This window comes from Pieris napi, chromosome 2 (assembly GCF_905475465.1).
Source record: "Pieris napi chromosome 2, ilPieNapi1.2, whole genome shotgun sequence".
In the NCBI taxonomy this organism is placed as follows: domain Eukaryota; kingdom Metazoa; phylum Arthropoda; class Insecta; order Lepidoptera; family Pieridae; genus Pieris; species Pieris napi.
The window spans coordinates 6,306,752-6,331,626 of NC_062235.1; the positions used below are offsets into that span (position 1 = coordinate 6,306,752).

General features: G+C 32.6%; 1 protein-coding gene across 1 annotated transcript; it reads left to right on the forward strand.

The window, feature by feature from the left end:
• Nucleotides 1-1,038: 1,038 nt before the first annotated feature.
• LOC125062293 (5-hydroxytryptamine receptor 1A-alpha) lies at nucleotides 1,039-18,602 on the forward strand. The gene is made up of 2 exons (XM_047668102.1): nucleotides 1,039-1,357; nucleotides 17,074-18,602. Exons 1-2 carry the CDS (start codon nucleotides 1,182-1,184, stop codon nucleotides 18,350-18,352), a joined length of 1,455 nt encoding a protein of 484 aa, XP_047524058.1. The 5' UTR covers nucleotides 1,039-1,181; the 3' UTR covers nucleotides 18,353-18,602.
• The last annotated feature ends 6,273 nt before the right edge of the window (nucleotides 18,603-24,875 follow it).

Consider the following 24,875-nt stretch of genomic DNA (forward strand, 5'->3'; position numbering starts at 1 on the left):
AACTGTAATTACAAAGCGATTTATTACACGTTTACCATTAGATTACTCTCATAATAAACAGTGAAGTTTTAAAAGTAGATTCAGGTCAAAGGGTTGTTTTATTTTTAAATTTTAACGGTTCGAATGACTTGGATCTTACGGAATGCATGTTTGTAATCCACAAGTGGCATGAGGCTTTGGGTTTCTTACTTTCTTTACCGGAATAATAACCAATATAGCGCTTCAGCAACTACATACTAACTGGTTTAATGTGTGCTGAATCGTGGGCGCTAAAGCGCTTTAACTTGTTGAATATTTAATGCATTCAATGAATAAAGTATGTAAGAGTGTATCATTGTTTGAATTATTGTCACAAAGCTAGGCGTAATAAAATAATTAACAATTATGCATTAAATGAATAAACTTTTGTTACAGTAGGCTAGTAGAATGTTATAGGTACAGCAATTAATATACATAAATAATATGTATCATCTACCTAAATCATTTGTGCATTTAACCGGTCCCTTCTCGCAAAAACCCGCAGGAAGTTTTTATTGTTACATCTTAGGTTTACGTTCATGAGTCATGATGTAAATTATAATACAATATGTATTATTATAAAATGTATATATGTACAATAATTACGATTTTCTAACTTAATAATTAACTGAATAAGCACATTGGCAAAAAAAATTATCCCCATTCCTGAAATTATACAAATATTAGATGTAGAGCAATAACCATGGTAGGTACTCTCAATAGTTTGAACTTAATAAAGTACTTACTATAATTAAGCGTGTATTCAGAATAGCGTTAAATATAAAAGTATTGAAGTAATTCCGAATTCTATTGGTATAAATATATATATTAAACTAGCTGTGGTAGAGTTATATGTTATACCTCAGGAGATATGAGATAAGCCTGCCAGTGCCAATAGACAACTTTCGGTGAAAGAGTAAAAAAAATAATAGTATAATGTAGAGCAGACCGGTTGAATTAAGCGCTTTTTCGGCTTGAGCGGCATAACAACTCATGGAAGAGTCGGTAATACTGGCAGCATTTGCCCGTTGCCGTTTAGTTCAGTTGTCAACGGACAGCGATACGAGAAAGACGCTGCCAAACGGCTTAGCGTGTTCTCAAAACTTTGCGCGATTACTGCAGTTAAACTGAGAGTGTTGCGTGTCAGTGTTAGTGATGAATATATGGAACAATTTAAACTCTTGTCTAGTAGACGAGCGTTGACTGAGGGAATGGAAACGAACCACCAGCTGGTTGAGGAGGTGTTTCTCCTCGCACTGTTTTTGGTTTCAACCGCAGGCAACTCGCTGTCCCTGTTGGTTTTCTGTCGACGACCAGGATTGAGGACGATTTCAAATCGGTAAGCTTACCATTTCTATATTACAGGATTTTATTCAAGGCTGACTGGTTTCTAAAATGCACTCGGTTACTTACCCTCGTAGTTCCCACGCTAAAAAGGCCCTAACATGTCAGTATTAAATTAAAATCTTAATTCTAAAGTATAAACATTACCCTCTAAACTAAATACGTTATTTCAGATAATGTCAAACTTTCTTAAATTTGTTTCACTTTCAAAATACAAGCTGTCTGACGCGATTTTATTTACAAATTGCGTACATTAACTCAAATCTATTTAAATTTTTTGACAAACTTAGCTACAGTTGGGCCTTTGCCAAACCCGGTATTATTATTAGATGTGTATCTACCTGGAGACAGCCTATCGATAACAAAGACAGTAACCTGAGTAACTTTAAAAAGACAAAACATTCAAATGCTGCAATGTATTTCGTGTTTCAACACTGAGAAGGTCATCGCGGATAAGCACTAAAACCTACTTTGATGTTAAAAAGTAAAATTCATCGACAGTTAAAAAGAAAAAGTGCGGTTAACTCATGCGAAATAGCTGGAAATAATACTTTATTGTGAAGATAAATTAATAATAAAATGTTTTTTATAATTCATAAGGAAAACGTAATTAGTTTAAAATGCGTAAAATAGGTACGTGAATTAAAAACAAGATGTAACTAATTTAGATTGATAAAAAAATCTTCCAAACGTTCTTCATACATGTTACTTTTCACACTTTTCCCTGATTAAAGTAATCAGGAACTGTAATTTCATTCAAACACGCAAATATATTGTGAATACAAAACTTCTTTATGAAAATTGGTTACTTTATTATTTTATATTTATACATATTAGATAATGATAAATGCATGCTAAATGAAATATTTAAGCATTGTTGACTTTCTGTGTTTTTTATATCACTTTCCTATTGACTACTATACTCGTATGTAACTAGTCATTGATATTCTCAAATAAATTAACCTAATTACGAGTTCGAGTATTAACTGCGAAAAGCGATCAAGGTTTATAACTCCGGTAGGTAACGCAAGTTGAAATGTTTATGGCTCCAAGATATAACCATTAACACTATAAGTATTTTAAACTATATGCATTAAAATCATTATTACAAAACACCTCGACTGTTTATGTCATAAAATTAAGAATTTAGAAAACTCTGAACGAGTCTTCACATAGTTTTAGTTTTATCTTCATTGTTTAATACTGAAAAAAACATTTCTTAATTATAGCGATGAAATTCATACAAAAATATCACTAAGCCGACCGTATAATACAATGCAGTGTTGTAACTATGTAGGTACATGTTTAAGTCAATGCTATCTTTCATTATTGCAAATATATTGGGCAAATACTGAACGTTAAATTTTTGTAGTAATTTTGTAATTGATGTATGTAGTCTCGTAATTTACAAATTGGCAATGCGCTTATTTCGTCTAACTGGCTATTTTTGTTTTAAGCGTATTATGCAATAAAATATATTTACCTTACGCGTTTGCATGGATACAATTAAAATATTAAACTAAATCAAATGTCAAAATTCGCATTGTCACTCAGGATTAAATACATTTTTATATCATTAGCAAAAAATATCGAAATCGGTTCAAAGATTCAATTCAATCAAAACTTCTAAATCAAGACAAACTGTTTCTTTTTATACTAAGAATTCTTTTAGTATTGACATATTTCTTTTTTTGACATAGCCGAATTATATTAGTAACATAAAAAATCATATGATTTTTGGTAGTTCAGTAAGAAAGGGAAATACCCGAGCAATTCAATACAAAGGAAAATCATTATGAACTGACAAGAAATTATCGCTTTCAAGCTACTTGAGTTTGAAATTCTTTAGATTATTTAGAGATAAGCGGATTAGTAAAAACTTATAATTTATATGATAAATAAAAGTAATATAGATTATACCGTTTTGGACTCATTAATGGTTAGACAATTGATGGAATAATTCAAAATAGAAGTTTAAATATATGGTTATTATTTTAGCTTAGCTGTTGAAATTCAAATAATCTTAAGGTGGTCAAAAAGCAACATCGGCACAGTCCGCGTCATCCACTATTAATGTTTTTGACAGATGGTTCTGCGATGAGTCATATTTTCGATATTTTTCTCTTGTTATTATTTAAACATAGAGCAGTGTTGGCCTAGTGGCTTCAGCGTGGAACTCTCATCCCTGAGATCGTAGGTTCGATTGCCGGATGTGCACTAATGGATTTTCTTTCTATGTGTGCGTTCTCGAACGGTAAAGGAAAACATCGTGAAGAAACCGTCTTGCCTTAGACCCAAAAAGTCGATGGCGTGTGTCAGGCACCGGAGGCTGATCACCTACTTAAAGATGAAGTGACCATGAAACAGATACAGAAATCTGAGGCCCAGACCTAAAAATGTTGTAGCGCCAGTGATTTTATTGTATTATTAAAACATGGTCTGGCTTTAGACCCTATAAATAGTTCTTGTGACATAATATATAAATGCCCGCTTTCTACGCGGTCTTTGAACTTTGATAAAGTTTCCACATGGTAGTGAGTCATGAATTGACCCTAGATAGGTACTAGTTTTCAATTGTAGCGTAGTACTATCTGTTACCAGCGGTAATGACCAAGAGAATAATAAAAACATGTAATCTTATCAACGATTTAAATATGTTTTGAGGAGTTATTATAATATGTTATTTGTACAAAGAAATCATTTATCTTAACAAAGGTAGAGTTAAGAACACGGCTAAGTTAATTTATACTAATAGTTCTGTTCTCTTATAAATAATTATCACTGCATTAAATCAATTCCGGGTTTTACGTTGCACGTATTTAGATCGCAGTAAAAATCCGCCCACTATCAATTGCTCATTTGGTCAGCGCATGGTATATATTCGTAATATTAATTTTATTTGTAGACAACTGATAAATTTTAATGAATTTACCTTAAGCAGATGTTTATTATTCCTACTACAGTCATAGTTATATGTACATAATCAAACGTTACATACATTTTTATTATCAATGACAGTAAAATTCTTGTATTCACCGGTCAGTTCTCGATAACGTCGTATTTAATATCTAATCTTTCAACTATGGAAAAGAACTTATGATTAATGTCTAAAACATACGGAAGTTGAAAATATGTAGTTTCTTGTATTGCCTTATAATGATCGGCAGCACTAAAATAGGATGAAGTTAGCGGGAAGGTCTTTGTCGGTTGTCAAAATCTATCACCCGGAAGTCTAGATTATGACAGCCGGAAAAATGTAGTATGTAAATAAATCGCACTATAGCAATATAAAAAAAACGATAACTTGCTACACTGCCTTAAAAGCTAAGCTTAGGTTATTTACATTTATATTTTCGAATCTAAATGTATATAACTCTAATATATCTCCATAATGGAAATTATTTTTTTGAAATAATTTTTTTAGGTTTGAGGGTACGAAACAAGGCTACAAATCATCTGTCAAATAAGAATTAAAATGTGCCTTTTGAAACCGGTTGTGCCAACAAATGGTTATAAAGAAAATATAATTTAAATTTACACAAATTGTGTTATTCAAGGAAATTATTTTAATTTAAAATCAATTACGTGAATCTATTCATTATGGAAGAAACCGCCATCTTGATATGGCGTCATTCATTCTTGTTTAAACCAAAGAGGATTTATATTATTATCTATGAAAAACGCTGTTAGCCTGGTCACTTTAGGTATAGAGTAAAAGTAATGTCTGACCGTGACGTGTGGGAAAAATTCCACATTTTCATAAAGCATTATAAACAGGCGAAGTAATCGACATTTTATTAGCCACCGTGTAATTGTAATTTTTATCATTTACTTTATACACAGTATAAACTGTATTTATTGAATTTTTTTCAAATCTTTCATATTGCCATTTTAATGTTCTATTTAACTGGTCATATTATTTGGAAAATTTATTGCATTTAAAAGTAATGAATAATTTTGTTTAATTAAGATTAAAGTCAGTAAAGGTAACTTGATTACTAGAAAACGGATAAACCTTACCTTGCCATGAGCCTTGGTCAATACTAAAAAATAATTATATTTTTCTAGACAGAATTTACTTCACAATAGTTTTCTTTGAATTTTCAAGGAAGATGCTAAGATATACGCAATTCTTCGTTAGTTTTGTGTTAAATATTACATTTTAATAAACCAAATTACATAAAGTCTTACCGTTTTCAGAGTACATACCTTCATCATAGATACCTTTATCATAGTAGGTCATCGATTAAAAACCAATTGCCTGTTCAAATTCTAATTTATTAACCTGTGATTAATCTTAACTGTGATTTAATGATGTTGTGAAAATTATTTTAGTAATTGATGTTTAAGGTCATTAACATTATTATTATTTACTAAGATTAGACAAAGTTAATTTTCTTAATGTAAACATTGTTTATTAAGTAAATAAATAATCTTCCAGTAAAAGGCATTGTATTAAGCAACCTTTTATTATTCACCGCGGCGTAACATAATTATTAGTTCTTTAAATTTAAACTTGGACTTCAACCTTTAACTTTTGATATATTGTTAGTACGTTGTAAATGAGTGCGTAATCGTAAATAAATAGTAAGAACAGATCTTGGTCACGCTGAAAATTAGGTCGATAGATTAAAAACCAATAATAACACAGACAACAGACTATAAAAATTCCTTGACAGAGACATTGTGCAGAACATCGAATATTATCTATTGATTAAAACTGTGTCAAGAACTAGTAGTGAGATATAATTTTTATTCTGTTTAGTCATAACAATGTGAAGGTTTATTTTACAAATGGTAAACTGAGGGCGACTCTCATCCCTGTCGTAGGTTCGATCCCGGGCAGTGCACCAATGGACATTCTTTCTATGTGGGAATTTAACATTCGCTCGAACGGTGAAAAAAAACATGGTCAGGAATAGGCTTGCCTTAATGCCAAAAAGTCGACGGCGTGTGTCAGGCACTGGAGGCTGATCATCTACCTGCCTATTAAATTTTGTCAGTCTAATGATAATAAAAAGGTTGTAGGTTGCCCCACTGATTTATTTATTTTTAATATTTTTTTATAAACAAAGATTTTTGCACAGTTTTCCGAAGTAATCATGAAAAAATCAAGACCAAAGTCCAACTTTTTATTTAAGACTTATATATGACACACTATGGTTATCGCATTAATTAATTGTTATTTGAGCAGGTTCACAATTGTTTTTCAGTACATTTACCAAGTAATTATATAGAAACAAATAGCTACAATTAATGTTCTTAACTTGATGTATTGCAATATTTCCACTATTTCAATGAAATGAATTATAGTTCTTGATTGGTAGCATTGTATCTTACGCGTCATTTAACAATAAGCAAGACAATAGCTGTGCAGTCCTTTTGAACTAATTTAAAATTTTCTAGTAGTAAATCCATTGAGCCGTGAAAATTAGAGCAACTTGTCAACTCGTATTAATTGTCTGTGTTCAGTGACATTTACTTTGTTTTCCTTAAGTACAAAAGTTTTAATTAAACACACCGAACGGAAATTAAATAACGAAGCATAGATAATTTATTTTGTTTTTATTTTCATAGATACAGAGAGATTATATCTTATGTGCATGCAACTTTTGTGAATTAGCAATAACATAAGAATTACTGGATTTAATGGTTTATGAGACTATGCGCCAAAATTGAATTTTGCGTAGTTTTCGATGTGCAACATTGTAAAGGAAGATCAATGATAAATTACATTTATCCATACCATACTGAAATATATTTTACACGTGTATTACATATAAGTAGTACGTTTGCCTTTTGAGGTAGAGATCATTAAATATTTACGACTGCATATTAAACTTTTAAATATTTTGCAAGATATAAGATGGTTTTGGAAAGCATTAACTTCATAATAATTATTGAAATAAATCGATATACTATTCCTATTATCAAAATATCTGGTAAAATTTATTATTAATAAACAGAAGTTGTATGAAGTGTAAATAAAACTATGAAAGGAAGAAAAATCTCCGATGCAGTGGACAAGGTTACAAATCAAATGTAATTATAATTATTGTAATTATTTCGTAAACAATACGGATTGAATAAGAATACGAAATCACGTAACATTGTCGTTATGAAACCATGCCTTTGTTTTTTTTATTCCTAGATCACATTTTAATGCGCCATCATTTTAATAAACGTAATAGGGGAAACCAAAGGTTCGTTGTCATTTAATAAACCTATAGTAATTGTAAATGTTTCAATTTGTTCAATGACCTATAATAAGTATTTTGTAGACTGAAAAACGGAACGTAAATAGTAACATATCCGCCTCAAACCAGTTCACGTTGACAAATTACTGATGTAACTTTCTTTGTCTTTCAAATGCCACTTTCCATGCTCATAGAATGTTTACCGATTGCTTATTTACATTGTTTCGTAAAGCAATAGCTATGTGGAAGAATAAAATACAAATTATCGTTGTGATTACATGAAATGGCACATTAAACGATTTTCATATCGCGATTCATAATTTAGTCACACAACTTTGACTTGCACTAAACTTGTTTCATCGTTTCAGGCTTTATATTTTTTGTCGTCATATGGGCAGGCTAAAATTTTTTGACCATAGCTTAAAGTATTTCATTATACATTTCATAATTAGTGTACGTACCAATCGATACTATCATACTTAAAACAACCTATTTGCAGATTGTTATCTATGGTAACAAAGCTCAGGTTCGTTGGAGGTCAACTTATCTATTTGTTCCTGTAAATTTTTGGCGCGTATTTTTGGGACTTGGTTGCAATTTGCATTTGAATATAACCGGAAACATGTTAGACGATCTTCCATTCAAAGCCAAAGTGCTATTTCGGGTATGAACCGTACGCGTGACTTAATTCGAGTCAAAATCACTTGTACAATAACCTTTTTCCTCTTTGGTTCATTCAGGATTGTACCACAGACAATGTGTTTCTTATAAATGTCACTTTGAAGAAGGTCGTATGCTCGGTGATAGTCTTTAAATTAATTTGGTTGGATATTGATATGATTCATAAACCTAATAGGAAACTGGTCCACTTTAACATTAATTTATTCAACTAAGTTTAGACATACTGGTTCATTATAATATATTTTCAGCACGTGTTGTCTTTAACTACACTCTCAATTGTTCTAGATGTAACACTAAGATTAAAACATAGTTTCAAAAACTACATATGTCGGTAGATATAGCAGTAGCGCAATATTAAATTATAAATAATAGATACCAAGAAAATCACTCCACACTTTTTAAAATTCTTAGATAGACAATGTCAACCATAAAATTGTAAGTTATGTACTCATAAATAAATTCATTATACAGGTGTTACAGCTATTGTTTCGTGATCAAACAATGGGTAAATTACATCATTACTTTTTTATAAAGGGTAAAGGAATAGACGAATGTTAACCGATTTAACAATTGCTTAATTTCTGGGGTTTACAAGGCTCGTCGTGCGACCTCTATTTTATGAAGATCATTATAGCGAAATTTTGTTCTGTATAAAATGATTTAAATAGTCCGGGACTTTACTACAAATATTCATGAGTACATAATAAAAATTAATGTACCATTCACATAATATGGCGGAACAATAGAGGAAAATAAGATGAGTCGTGTAACAATTATTGCATAAGTTTATAAAAAACGTAGGTATTGTGTCATCTATATCACATGTGTAACTACATGACATTGTAAATGATATATGTACCTTTTAAAGAATATGAAACTTATATTTGTAAGTAATCATTAATTTCTGAACCGATATTATTAGATTTTTGGTTTTAGAGCTTGTAGTCAAGGCGTTAAAACATTTTGCCGTGACTTAAATCTGCTAAAATTGCAATTTATCACTTCCTGAATGTTTCCTAATAGGTAACGGTTTTGAAACAGCAATTAGTCAGCCAATTGGAAGTTAACTATTCAAATATAATCTGTATTACATTGGTTTATTCCGAAGGTAAGGCCATTCGAGAGGTTATTTCGTGGCAGACATTTCTTTTATACGTAATCAAACTCATGCGTAAAAAAAGAATAAAAAACGTAAAATGTAAAATTCGGGTCTTATCTTGCATCTTTTGCATTGTTAATTTAATATTTATCTCATAGATTTAGCGAATCGTTAATCAAAAGAAAATAATAAATTAATGTCATTTTATGCTAAAACCTTGACCGTGAAATATACATTTAGCGTGTCGCTAATAGGTAACAAATTGGATCCACTTATTAGTTCCACGAATTTTTCATAGAAAGCTATTTTTTGTCGGTTCATAATTTATTAATGCTATCTATTTCCTTTGCATTACAAAAATAATGGCTTGGGTATAATAATTTACGAATTCACGTCACTTCGTTAATATTCATTGTAATACAATTGAAAACCAATTTTGGCTGGCGGCCCATCTTTATTACTAATTACCCGCTATTGACGCAACCACAGAATATGTAGGTATATTGTAGAAGTAATAAAGTATTTGGCGCAATTTTCAGGTATTTTCTTGAAGTCTTTGAAACTTGTCTTTCTAAAATTAGACTCAAACGAATCACTCAGTATTCTTGGTAGTTATTCTAAGGTTTTATGATATTTCGAGCTGGAGAACTCTCAATCAAAACATGTTATAAGTTATTTTCAACTTATATTAAATCACGAGCAAACAAAATATGTCTATGAATTAACATAGTCCGAGAAATCTAAAATGTTTTCAATATGTATACGAGTTTAATAATTTTTAGTTAAAACTTGCAATGCATAAACCATAGACTAGCCTTTTGTCTAGAACTCTGTTTAACCACAGTCACGGACAATGCAATTCCATACAACAATGACATTTTGAAATACAAGTCACTTGTTTGTTTTGCCTATGCATTTAGAATCGTTTTTTTTTTCGAATTTCTCTTTATTAAAGAATGTTTTTCTGAACAATATAATTTTAAAGTTTAACCTATTCCGTGAATAGCCCGTTAAACAGAAGTAACTAACTTAACATCGTTGTAAGACGGTAAACATTATGCATTCGATAAAAAAATGAAGTATGTATATTTAGAACTAAATAATAAATAAATAATTTTGTTTATGATATATGATAAGTAAATTACGTTCGGTTTTGTATTTACATAATTTCTCTAGAGAAGCACTCGTGAGTCGACTGTATTTATATCTCTTTTCTACTAACATGTAATGTAACAGGTTCGAGGGAGATATCTAAAACTATGACTGATGCGTTTACGCTTAGCAATATATTTTGAACAAAAACGATTAGGAATTCTGTGTTAAACTTAGCTTTAATTTGCTCATTAGTCATCGACCAAATGGAATTATGATTTTGACAGTTCTATTAAATTTCGATGCATGATTGTTTGTATGTGTATGTGTACCTGATATTTTATATACTCCGATTTAAATGAATAGTCATAAATTTCTTAATCCCATAATGTCATCCGGAATCGAATGTGACGCTTTATTTAACTGTCCTCCAATTGGTCATCTCTGTGGTAAACCTATGCGACATTAACAGTCAATTGTTGATTCTGTGGTAACATTTGAATTTAGAACGTGTTAACTTTAACAATGAGGGCCTCATAGCCTAGCGGTCTTATTAAGTGGCAGCTAGGTGAGGGGTACCGGGTTCGATTCCCGGTTCGAGGGCAAGTTTTAATTTAATTTAAATTTGTTCTCGGCCTTTGGGAGGGTTGTGCGGTACCGGGCGAGTGCTTAAAACGCACATGGAGGACACGGTCGAATTTCTAAGGCAAGCACGAATTATAAAAATCTTAAAAAACTTTAACAATACTGACCGTAGACTAAAAAGGTTTATGTAAAATATTCTTGTTTTAACGTAAACAAGTTATTTAAAACATCAGCCCAACAAAATTAAAATTCATTTAAACCAAGTGTCTCTATGCCTACCTAAGATATTATAACTTGGTTAACGGATGTTACATTATTCAGTGTTCATCGTCGAAGAAGGCCAATCCTTGGTTTGTATTCAAAATTCATTCTATAAACGTAACAAAAGATCTTTTGATAATGCTGTGTACTCATAAAATTTTATAATTCTGCTTTTCCTGCATCTGATTGGTCAGCGTGATTGTGCGTGCGTCTTTGTTTTACGCGAGAATTAAATCTTCAACGGATAACAGTGAAATTAACCTAGGAGATGTAGGGATGTATTCTTAATTAAACGTGGGACAGACACGATATTGCCCACAGAGCTCTCAGGAGCAAAGGTGAAAGTACTCATAACTGTAGTAATACTTAAGAAAATTATTTGTACTTTTTCGTGGTTCGTGAACTCTTGGCAAACACTTTATATCTCTTTACGTTTCTTGAATTACAATTAAACCAGTACCAGCGTTTTATGTACATTCCAAATACATTACATTTTGAATTATTATAGGCAAAGGAAAGTTTTTATTTCACGTGTAATTTATCAGTTTTTAATTTCCTTGAACCAAAGACTAAATAGATAAATAAAAAATAATTTTGCCAATGACGTTCAAAATTCATTTAGTTGGTCTTTATTAATTACAAAAGTTTTTATAAAAATGTAATTAAGTTGTTCTTTTTTTTAATTTGTCGATTTGAATTCACGACACCCATTGTTACAATTGTATCTTTGACGCGGAAACCGGAAAGCGAAAAAGAAACTCACGCGCAGGCTTTTGTCGTTCAAACTTCCTTGCCTTTCCCAGCCTTCACCTTTTTATTTTACGTCAGTTCCTACCCGAATTTATTGTTTACAATGGATGGAAAGACAATTAATTTTATTGACGTTTTGGATAGACCTCCTTTGCCTTTGGCGCTTTTAATAATTATTTTTACTTTGATTGGTATTATTTACCATTGCTGTAAGTTAATGATGTGTGAAAAAATATTGGTTGTTTGTAAAGTAGGTTTACGATCGAGATGTTTACGTGATAACGTCTTATTGGTGATATAAGTTTTTGGGAAGTAAGGAATTAATGAAGATAACAATTTTTTCAAATTTTAAATTACATCTATCGTTTTATTCACAATTTTGATGATAAATTACGGGTGTAAAATGACAAGTTTACTTATTCGACTATGATATACATTTTTCTTCATACATTCACGGAATGACTGGCAGCGCTCGAGATGAGACGGGAGATCGGTCCGTCTCTCTCTCGTTATACCTGCGATCGCGCTCGTGAGGTTTTGGTGTGGCATAAGTTTCTGAACATGTCACCCGACTAAAACGATTTTAAAGACGTAATCACGTCAAAAATGCAGAAAAGTCGATTCTAGAAATAAACAGCTGACGTATCATGTAAAAACTGAATACATAAATTAAAAAATGTTGCCGAACTTTCTGGAAATACCTTGTAAATTTGGTTTGGCATGTTAGAGAGTGGGTCCTTTCCATTGTGGGATCAACCGGTTATACGACTTTTACTAATCTGCACTAACGTTTGACCGTTTATAATTAACATCTGTTAAACTACTACATATTTTGTAAACTTCTTTAGCCGAAGTTCTAACGGTTTTATTGCTGATAATATATTATGATGTGATGTAATAATGTCAGTAAATTATAATACAAAGGAATCAATGAAAAATGATAAGTATTGCTATCCTACAGATAACAAATGGACGAAACTATTAAGAACCATAGACGAAATTCGTAATAAGAAATTAAGCCATGCCTAGACCCTTGTCACAAGTTTGACAGTTGAGTGCTTTGATTTATTGATGTGTGACTAACCGCTACATTAAACAATGGTTGGGCCGAGTCCCACGAAATCACATAAATTACTTTAATGACTCATTAAGCCATAGAGGATACAAAATTGGACGTCCATCTAGCGAATTTGGTCGCGGCCTTTTTGGAGGATGTTGTGTCACCTTGGCTCTTTTGGCGGGATGTTGTTTATGGCAAACATTTAAAAATTAAAAAGAGCATAAAACATTGACAATTCTGAGTTATTTCTTATATTATGGTGACTTGGAATAATGATTTCAAAAAGTTATTTACGTAGTGACAACACATTGTTATCTTTTGTTTGTGTTGTAACTCAAAAAAGTTAAATGTATATACATATAGTGTTAAATATTTCATGGATAGATCATTACATACATAGGTGCTTATTGTACCAAAATTATATTGAAACGTAAATAAAGCTAGGACCTTATCGGCCCAATTGTGCGGTCACTTGAGCTAACAGTAAATCGTAACATTATATCGCGCTATAAAACTTACATAGTAATGATTTTAGAGAAATACTCATACTTAAAAGTGTTCAAGTTTATCACATTATTATTCAATAATATGTAATTTATCTTTCGTGTAGGCAAGATTAGACTTTGAACACTTTAATAACTAGGGTTTCCCGTCAATCGACTTGCGTATTAACACTTGTGTATTTGGTATAGATAAACGCTAAGATAAAATGATTGCTTTATCCTATAAAGAAATATTTAAATATACTCTATATATATTTAATATATGTTTTATCAATTATGAACGGCACTAATAACATGCGTATCATTCCAAGAATGTTTTTTTGCTATGACGTCTTGGGTTTGCCGGTCCTTGTAACACTAAAACGTGAGATTGTGTTTATAAATAAATATAACACAAGTTATTTTTAAGTTTTGTTATGTTTGATATCGATATAAAGTTCGCAGTATAAAATTTTCCATCAAGAACAGTTTTGATTTGTTATTGCCTCCTTTTTTTAAATGAAATGGCAATATGTGTGATTTAAATATATTAAAGCAACGAACGGTTTGATTGAAATGGGATGAGTTGACACACTTATTTTCACAGTTGTAGAGCATTTTGACCTAGAAGAGTAGAGAACTTATTGAATGAATTATGAAGTCATAATATTTAAAGTATCTTAAAATTTATTATTAAATGCCTAAGTATCTAGTGTAGAAAATGCATGATCTTATTAATATTAGTCAATACATAGCCTGTTTAATAAATATGTACTGAAAGATGTTAGTAGCGCCTCCGAGACTTAGGTATTATATTCCATAGGTCCTGCCTAGCTAATGGATTTTAGTAGGAGATAAGTAGTACTTGCTTAAAACAAAACGAGATTTTAGGTTGTTTTATTACGATCATAGCGTCACTTAAATTGACAGCCGGAAAACATGTATACGATTTTTTTGATTGTTTGAATACTGGAATATTCTATTATGAATACGTTAAACAGGAAAAACATCTGATTACAAAATGTAATGACTGCTTATAATGTTGCTAACAAATTAATGATAAATTGTAGTTTTAATTACATACATATTTATTTTTATTTTATTGTGTACGAACTCTTTAGTGAGATTTAATTAAATTGAAAGCAATAGCGCGATTAAATTTTAATCAATCCTCTAATTATAAGATGATTTTTTATTATGTTTATTTCTAAAGACAAAAGCATGGATTACATAATTGAGCTTTGTAGTAAGTTTATGAGACAATTTTAAAACATATGCCTACGAGAACTATCATATGAATATCTAGTTTAATTTTCAGCCGAGTGTGTACTTTTCTAAGATCGTAAAACTCACGTTATGTAGTTATAAAACCTATTCACATAATACTTAAATCACGTACTTGAGTTTGTATGCTGACCTCGACATAATTCACCATCCTGCATTATTAAGACAAAATATGCTAATAGTCTATGCTTTTTTATAATTTAATTTTAAATTACCAAATCTCTTTGTTTCTTACTTAAAAATGTCAAGTCAAATCAAAATTTTACTTGATGTTAAACTCTTCTGAATTTAGCATTAAGTATTCAATTTATCACTGACCCAATTTTTACAAAGTCGTGTTTATATTTGTCATTCAAATATAAAAGTCTGAAGTGTACTTCAAAAGAAATTAAAGTAATAAATTATTTCGACATTTATCTCTAGATAAATTTATGATATTAGTTACTAGAGAGTACATTATTAGGCCAAGATAACCTTGACAGATTGCAAAATTTGGCAGTTAATAGCTGTAAGAGAATTCTTCCTCAATTAGATATTCCTTCCAAATACCTATGTATAATTAGTGTTGTTCGTTAAATATATATTATAAAAATAAATATTAACCATAGTAAATCTAAAATAATTATTTTAAAATGGGACTTATTATCTTCACAGTTATATGTAAACCTCATTCTTGAAATCTCATAAAGATTAATTAATTACAGGGAAAGATCAATCTCGTTGTATAAATTAAAATATACTTGACGTATCTTCAACGTCATCATCATCTTCAACGTCCTTCACGATAAAAAGCTCAGCATAATATGACACAAATAAAATCAGAATAGCATTATTCAACTGGTAACAGATTGATTAAAAATGATTCCGCCTGCCATGATATATTCCTAGAATATATTACATTTGTTTTTCAAATTAATGGTGTTTGAAGGTCCTGGAACCAATGTCACAACTCACAGCAGTAAGGTCATTCTTGCATATGTAAATAGGAACATTCTGGATGAGTTATGCGTATATTTTTTAAATACGATAGAACTTGTTAAAACAAAAAACTTGGCGGAGAGTTTATTGCCAGTTTTTGTCTTCCGTTTTACGCCCTTGATTTGAGAACTGGCAGTAAATGTAAAATTAGAAGCATTTTATGTATATTTAATTTTTGACGTTCATAAGTGTACATTGTGTTACCTACATGAATAAATGATTTTTGCCTTTGACTTGTCTTAATGAAATGGTATTCTGGAATACAAGAGAAGTTCTATAAACATATTTTGGAGGACTAAAGAAAAATGAAAATAATAATAACTTTTCACTATAACCCTTTTATAACGCCTATACAGTTACAATTATTTTTTGACTATAAACAACTTACGAACTCGTTTTAGCCAAGAACAATTCATTTATGTTTGACGCTTGATGAAGCCTTTGGACATGACGCGACAAAATTTTGTAAAGCTTGTGCAACATGTTTCTTTTATGACTTTTAAATAACCAACTTTTATTCTAATAATAAATATATTCAAGTATAATTTTTAAAAAGTGCGTCATCACTTTCCCTAAATTCTATAATATTTATATACAGTTAACATTTTTATTTCGATGTTCAATCGTTTAAAGAAAGTTTACTTTATGAATTAAGTCTAACAAGACTAAATTAAAAATATCATAGAACTGGTTACTTATGTAAGCGTTTATATAAATTAACAAATTCAAATATGTCGCAATATTATTTATGATGCCCTTGAAATGGTGCTAAATGTTGACTTCTTAAAATATCACAAAATAGTTCTTATTGCATAACTAAGTTACTTCGTCGTTCATGGGAAATTTAATTTATTTATACCTAAAATTTCGACAGTTTACAAATTAAACGAACATTAACAATGCACTCATTCCATTAATAACTATCAATATAACTAATCAATCCAAATCTATCCTAATAGCTTACTCGATCATAACACAACGTGCCTCATAACATCACGTTGCTTTACGAAACCAAAACGTTAATCCACTGGTATTATTTCAACATATGAGGACAATGATGTAACAGAGATGCCTATTCACTAAAACCAATTGACGTCCTCTTCGTTGAAGGATTTATGATGTCAACACCTATTTTCACTTCCCATGGAGTTAGGGAAATATTTTGAAACTGCTACGCTTGTTTTCCTTCGTTAATGTTCAGTTTGTTATGAATTTACTCAGTAAACTCTCTTGTTGTTACAGATTTGTCATCAATCTCCTGGCTACCAATTTGGTAACGACATCCCTGCTCGCGCCCGCATTGTTTGGCGAGCACACCGCACGGGAGAAAGAGGGTTGGATCGAGGCAGGAGACGCGGCCGCCGCGGCATATAGCTTGGCAGCACTTCTTGCTGTTATGCTTATCTCCGTGGACCAGCATCACGCAGTCACCGACCCCCTTCGTTGCCACACGCGGCTGCTACAGCGCCGCCCCGCTGCTCTGTGCGCCGCGACCTGGCTGATAGCGGCCTTAGCGGCGTCTTCTCGCGCCACCATTGCTGTTGTGCGACACTACTACCCCTTGCCGGCTGTTCAAACAGCGGAATTAGCGTATTACATCGTCTATTTAATAGCTGGTATCCTCACCCCAGTGGCTATAGTTTGTATCATGTACGCAAGAATTTATCGTGCGGCTAGGTCTTCGGGCCTACGCGCCAGAGCACAAGGTGCTAGTGCCCTTCAACTACATGAACCTCATATTAATTTGCCTGATGTCATTGAGGAAGGCGAAGGATTGACTCTCAAAATAGATATGCCAGAAGACGTAGTAGAGGCTGAGCGCAAATTTGGTCCATTCCTTCTTCCACCTGAAAGACCGCTTCGTTGTCCCTCTATTGCAAGCTTGAGAAATTCTCGAAAGGAGGGAAAATCGAATGAAGATTTGAGAAAAGGTTTGCCAGCGGTTAATTCTGCGCCGTCACTTGCTGTGCCTCTGCTAGCAGTGCAAACATGTACTCCAGCGCCTTCAAACAACGGTTCAAGAATTACGTCTATCCGGTGTCGAATATCGAATGCATCATTGTTTAGATATAGGGAAGAATCTCGTGCAGCCCGAGTGGGACTATTGACGGGTGCACTAGTGATGTTGCATGTGCCGCACGCGGCAGTGGCTGTTGTGTCAGCAGTCGCGCCAGGCTTAGCGTCCTGCGGACGGACTCCTGCGTTAGTGTTATTGTTACTCGCTTCAGCGGTGTCACCATTCCTATTTGCGCTGCGCTCGCGTCGTGTTCAGCGGGAAGCTCGGCGACTTTTGCTTCCCGAGAAGAGCGCGTGGGAGAGAACGTCTGCGTCAACGGCGGCAGCGGACGGTCAACGCGCACGTGCTGCCCTTGAGCTGCTGCGAACGTTGACCCCAACCAGCGAGAGAAGAGAGAGTGGAGAGACCCGCACCTCAGTGTCGGGAAACGGATCAGAGGGGGCGTGTCGCAGTTCCTTCAGTTCTGGAGGCAGCACGCAGCTGTCTTCTGCGTCGGACGAGTGACCGGTGCATCTGGGGCCCCAGCCGCCCCGCGGGCCCCCTCAGGCCCCGATCTTGCGGGTTCGATTCACCCCCCGCCCCACCGCTCTACAAATCTGTGATACTAGGATAAGGCGCCCCGCCCTCGGCGCGACTGTTAGACTGATTTAGCATAAGAATATTTATTACTGTGTCCGAGTACCTTTCCGCTCAGCGGAGAACTTTATTACCTGATGATAAATGTATAAAAAAGTAAATGCGTTTTGAAATGTCATTTCGTGGTTTTATTTATACACCCATATTCAATATAAACCGCAGAATTACATATCCAACCAGAAATAGTGAAGGTTGACAATAAAACTAAAACATGTTGCGAAAACTGCTATTTTATGATTGCACACAGTTTTCCTAATGTTACTCCATTCCGCTCACTTGAAGGTAAAACACATAGTAGAGAATTGTACCGCAATACTTAATGTTTGGAAAAGAAAAAATATAATTAACGAACATAATAAATTAACTTTCTACAAAGTTACACACAGTACATGTTTGAGGATAATCAGGTGCTATAATAATATATGTAATACTAATAGGCACTTTGATAAGAGATATAACCTAAAACATTTACCTTCAATTGTCCAACCTTAGCACAACAACGTGGAAACTACTATTAATAATAATTAAAGTTAATTGAGAAAATCCAATGGATGGATGAATCTATCAATTAGGGTGATAAGGCAAAAATTGTCAAAATATTAAATATTTAAAGAGCTAAATCATCTTTGAAGATACAAAAATAAGAATAAGTTTTATTTACAATATCAGTAATTTAAACAAATCTTTTTTGTATGATTTTTTTTGTATATTGAATAGAAACAAGTAAAAACTAACTAATTCCGATTTAGTTCAAAATATATAAAACTTATAACATATATATAGCATTATTGAAGCTTAATAGAATAAAGTTTTTATAAGAGATTATTAGGAAAAATTGTATACTTAGGACCATACCTCTCTCAAAAGGCCGGTAACCTGACATTGTAAACACGGTATCACTTAACTTTAGGTGAGCTACAAAAATACTATCTTTAAATCAACCTCAATGCAAAGGATGTGTTCCATTTTCAAATTCGAAAAATATTATCTATGGAATCGAAAACCAAAGCAGGACGCTAGTTGCAATTATTGTTACATCACTAGAAAACGTGCCTGAAAATAATTTGTCATCTTTGTCGAGATTAGAGATGTTACGTAAGTATTACGGAATTATGATAATTGATCATAAAATATCTATTGTTCATATTGATAATAGTTTTGACTAGAACTGAATAGAAGGCTTTTTTCACTTCTTTAATTCCCGACCGAGGAATAATTGTTGCAATTTGGAAGGCGTTAACCAAGATTTTTGTGCCAGTTTACAAAACTTCTATTCTCCATGATCCTATGAAATCTATTGTAGCATATGCGTTTAATAGTCCAGTCAGTCAAGACAATTAATTCATTATAATTCCAAAAGTTTTCAAATTTTGATGTAAGGTCGGGAGTGGTATTAAAACAAACTATAAAATTTTGCAACCTGCTATGATGTTCCGGACTGCGGACAAGGTTGCAAAATGAGATTTATTGTCGTCCCAATGTACCATTCACTTGACCGAAGTTTGAAAACTTTTGGAATTATTATCAAATTTTCGATTTCGAATGTCTATAATGACTGGTCTATTAGTAATCTTTATCGAAATCGATTGGTACTATATCAATTATAATAAGCTAATGATACTAAGACTTGCACTATAATATGGAAACAAATTACGGCTATAGCAATTCAAAGTTTCGTTAGACGGCAAAATATATAGAATTATTTCAAATGTAATGTTTAAAGTGATTGTGGTATGATGAGACTCAAATTTATACAATTAGAGCACTTTCGTAGTATTATGTAAACATCGTACTCAAAACGCAGAACAATGTGCATTGTTGTCGGTGACATTCAATGTAATACCAGTGGATTAGACACTCGATAATATAAAAGCTTTTGCCCATTGCCAAATACATGTGAAACAAAAACATGCAAACGTGATAAAGAGATATAGTTGATAGAAGAAGTTGTGAATTATCTGAACGAGCTAAAGAATGTATATATAGGGGTATAGGCTCCGAATATGATTTTGTCCCATTCGGTGTCGAGACCCTTGGTCCTTGGAAAAGTTGCTCGTACAGTGAAGGAAAATATCGTGAGCATGTAAGGTATGTTTGCTGAACCCAAAAACTCGCCGGCGTGTGGGGCTGATCATGTACTTGATTTTTAGAAAAAACAAATGAAAGTTTGTAGATACAGAAATCTTAAGCCGAGACGTAAAAAATTGTAGCGCGAGTTAATTGTGAACAATCATACGATGATTGTTCACTTGAAGCCAATATTGAGCCTATTAGTTTGTACCACACTAAACCACTCTTTAATTGTAATTTAACATTCTCGTTTCTGATGTCTAAATAACATAAGTGTCATTTAGATTTATGAACCTTTAAATAAGCCAAGTTGGTTTTTTTTTAGAGTCGCAAACCCTATACCCCTAATTTTGTGTTAGTTATAAGCTCATATTTTAAACAATTAAAGTCAGCTGTTACCTAGCTTCAAACAAAGAGTTTTATTTAAACATCTCCATACAACAACCTCCACCGAACTTAACTCGCGAAGTTTTTTTTAGTTACATACTTAATACAGCTTAAAATAAATTTATAACAAAAATACAACTACATAGTCATAAAAAACAATTTTTTGTTATGTTACATACTTACTTAGCCAAACATTTCCGGATGCGTTCGAATCCCGACTATGCACAAAGAGATTTCTATTCAATTCATGCTATGTAACACATGCGCAATTTGCACAATACAATGAAGGAAAACGTGAGAATTCCTCCATGTTAAAGACGAAAAATGAACGAGTGTGCACAGATGGCTAATCACCTACTTGCCTAGTATCAATTAAACAAATGTAGATATTTAAGGTAATATTTGTAAAATTCTATATTCCGAGTTAGGTAACGCTACAAGCGTAGTAGTGCAGTAGTCTAGTATCTCTCCACTTTGTTCTGTCTTTAGCTTCCCTTAGCCCCGCTGTTATGGGGGGAATCGTGACTTGGTCAAACCAGAAGGTTGGCGATCTGCCCCGCGTCTTTTTGCCTTACCGACGACAACCAGCTTGTCCAGGTAAACTGGTTCGCGACGAGTGATATGACCATAGTAAGTTATCTTCTATAGCATGTTGTTGAGTCTCGTATGAACTCTGAGTTGATCCAATATTGATTGGTTAGATCTTTCAGCGATTCATGGTATGCAAAGCATCTTTGTCCAACATCATATAGGCAGAAATAATGTAATTGATAATAATTGATTTCATAACAGGCAAAGGAATTGTCGCCTAAACTATATTATAACTATTGTACAACTAAGATATCAATTAATTAAAAAAAGGTTCCAGTCGGAGAGTCGCTTGAAAATTTGCTAATTTATTTAACCTCAAAGCAACTAATAGTAATTTGTACTACTCGTTGCTTTGCGTTCAAAAATACCAAAGAATTATGAAACATACATACATTTAAAGAAAATACATTCAATAGTTTAATACCAATTATCGAATAGTGACCGATTGTATTGGTCTACAGCATCGCACTAGAGGATAAAGAATACTGATACAAATATGACATTAAAATCCATGATTTCATTTAATTATACCGTATTTGTATGATTGAATGAGTGTGTGATAACAAACCTTGTTTTTATAGTAGTGTCTTGATAAACAATTATTTTAATTGAACTAGTTGCCATATTCTATGTCTCTATGGTTCACTCGGCTTCCGCATAGCAATACAGGGACTTGAGGAATCAATTAATATAAAAAACAAATTAAAACATCAATTGAATTAGCAATTTTAGCCAATTTAATCTTGCTTTTGGCTGACAAATGATAGGACTGACTATTTAAGGTGTGTTTTTTTTGAATACATTAAAAAATATATTTTGATCATATAAATCAATTTAATTAAATTTTAACGGAATTTATAAACTGGCACTAATGAGCCAACTGAACGGTAAGAAATAAATTATAATATAGAATTTTCTTAGTAATATAAAAAATACATAGAAAATTAAAACAAATTTAAAAAATTTAATCCCTGTGGGAGCAGTGTTGGCCTAGTGGCTTCAGTGTGCGACTCTCATCCCTGAGGGCGTAGGTTCGATCCCCGGCTGTGCACCAATGGACTTTATTTCTATGTGCGCATTTAACATTCGCTCGAACGGTGAAGGATAACATCGTGAGGAAAGCGACATGTCTTAGACCCAAAAAGTCGACGGCGTGTGTCAGGCACTGGAGGTTGATCACCTACACGTAATAGATTGAAAAATGATCATGAAACAAATTCAGAAATATGAGGCCCAGACCTAAAGGGGGACAACCTCTTATTATTATTATTAATCCCTGTGGCAGTGTACCTTTAACGCTCGCAGCATTTCCTCGCTGTATTGCGATACTTTTTCGTTGAGCGAGGAAAGCACCAGCTCTGGGGTCACCAGTACTATAATCTTTAATTAACGCCTGTGCACTTGAACCCCACGGCCCAAGAGTCTACTCCAAAGATAACAAACTCTGCGGCCGCGCCCTCTTTGGATAGTTATATTCATAACATTAAAAGCTAGCTAAACACAAGTTTAGCGAATGACATGAAATACTACTTTAGAAGAGTGCAATTATGCAAAATATGTTGCAAAGCGCAAAACTCGAAGACGGCTGGACCAGTTCGAGTAAGTTTTTTATTTATTCCTTGAACTCAATTAATAAATTTTGTTTTATTTAGTACTTATCTTTTTATTCGTAAAAGCAAACAGTCTATTGGGTAGCATAGCAAAATGTTGCATATGTTGCTACATAGGTACTAAAAAGGTAGGCTAAGTAAAAGAAATAGGTACCTAATATATTAATGCGAAACGAAGTTCGCGGGGGCAGGTAGTGTAATATACAATATGTATGTTTATGTACATACATATTGTCAACTCCTACGAAGTTAATTTATCCACCATATCCAATTTCGTCAGAAATCTAACTTATCCGAGAGTTGATTAAGTCACTAATTATATATTTATTTCAAGTTTATGGAGGATCTATGCCGAAATGGTATTGAAACATTTGAATGTGGTTTACATGAAACAAATTTTAAAAGTACTACGATAAAAGATTTTATCCAGTTAATATATTTATTTCATAGTACGAACCTGGGACGGATTGTTCTCGAATAGCAAATATTGTTTTTTATATAAACGGGATTAAAACCTTAGGTTATCAGTGGCGCTATGTTAGTGGGCCGGTTAATTATAATTGCCGTTGCGTAAGATAATATATGTTATAATTAGCTGAGAGATAGTAAATACTAAATAATTTCCACGCAAATCAAGTGGAATATTTTTGTGTTACAGATAAGAAAATGTATAGATTTTAATAACACAGTGAGACACACACACAATATTTAGTGTCGTTTAGACTTTAGATTCGAAAATTATGTGACAAGAAGACGAATTGAATATTATTATCTGACTTTTAAGGCCGAGAAGCGATACAGATGAAAACGATCGTAATATTCTTATACCAATGTGAAATCACTTCACAACCGCGTTTTATTGCTTAACAGCGCCATCTATATCGTTTGTAGAATAACGTTTCAATTTCGTTTACAAAATTTTATAATTTCCCTTTGACATCATTGCAAAATCTGTCCACATTCTATGACGTCATAATCAAGTTTCTGCTCTAAACAAATTAATATTATGATATCATTCATCAATGAAATGACGCGATGCCGTGCCCCTTTTTATCTTAACAGCTTATTGATATGTGGGACACAGATAAAAATATTTTACGTTTAATTTACAATGGGTAGCTGAATATAGGTCCTGCGTTTTATTTAACGTGTCAACGAACTTAACTTTAACTCAGTGTCAATAAAGAAAGACAATACGCTCTGCGTCAGGTAAAAGTTATGACGGTACTCTCGACGTTGTCTTTCAATGTACAAACACGTGAAAAGAACGCTTTAGAATTTGATGACGTATTGATGATCATTACGCACGACCCGCATACTTATTACACACACACACATTATCTCTCAAAGACTTCATAAAAATTCTGGAAATCTTATTAGAAGTAATTTGCGTACAATAATCTCATACAGCTTAAATTTGTCAATCCAAACAAGTCGAGTGTAAGATTCCTATTTATCAAGCAGTCTATCATAATATAAATTATGCCTTGATATCGGAAAATTCCCTACTACGATGCATAATGTAAACAAATAGACGCATTGCGTCTTTATTTAGGTGTAGATTATTAAAGACATTATCTAAGATATTGTTTTGTGGGTTATATTAACCGTAAATGTTGAATATGTTTTACTAGCTGTGCCCTGGATTTGTTATGTTATATATAGCGATCCTAAATAAGTACTAAACCAAAAATAAATTCAATTCGAACCCAAAATTCTTCAACCAAACTTAC

Bases quoted from the DNA above. Each gene is read 5' to 3' on its own strand.
- LOC125062293 (XM_047668102.1), top strand. From the start codon at position 1,182: ATGGAACAATTTAAACTCTTGTCTAGTAGACGAGCGTTGACTGAGGGA. The intron at 1,358-17,073 runs GTAAGCTTACCA...TTGTTGTTACAG, and splicing joins TTGAGGACGATTTCAAATCG to ATTTGTCATCAATCTCCTGG.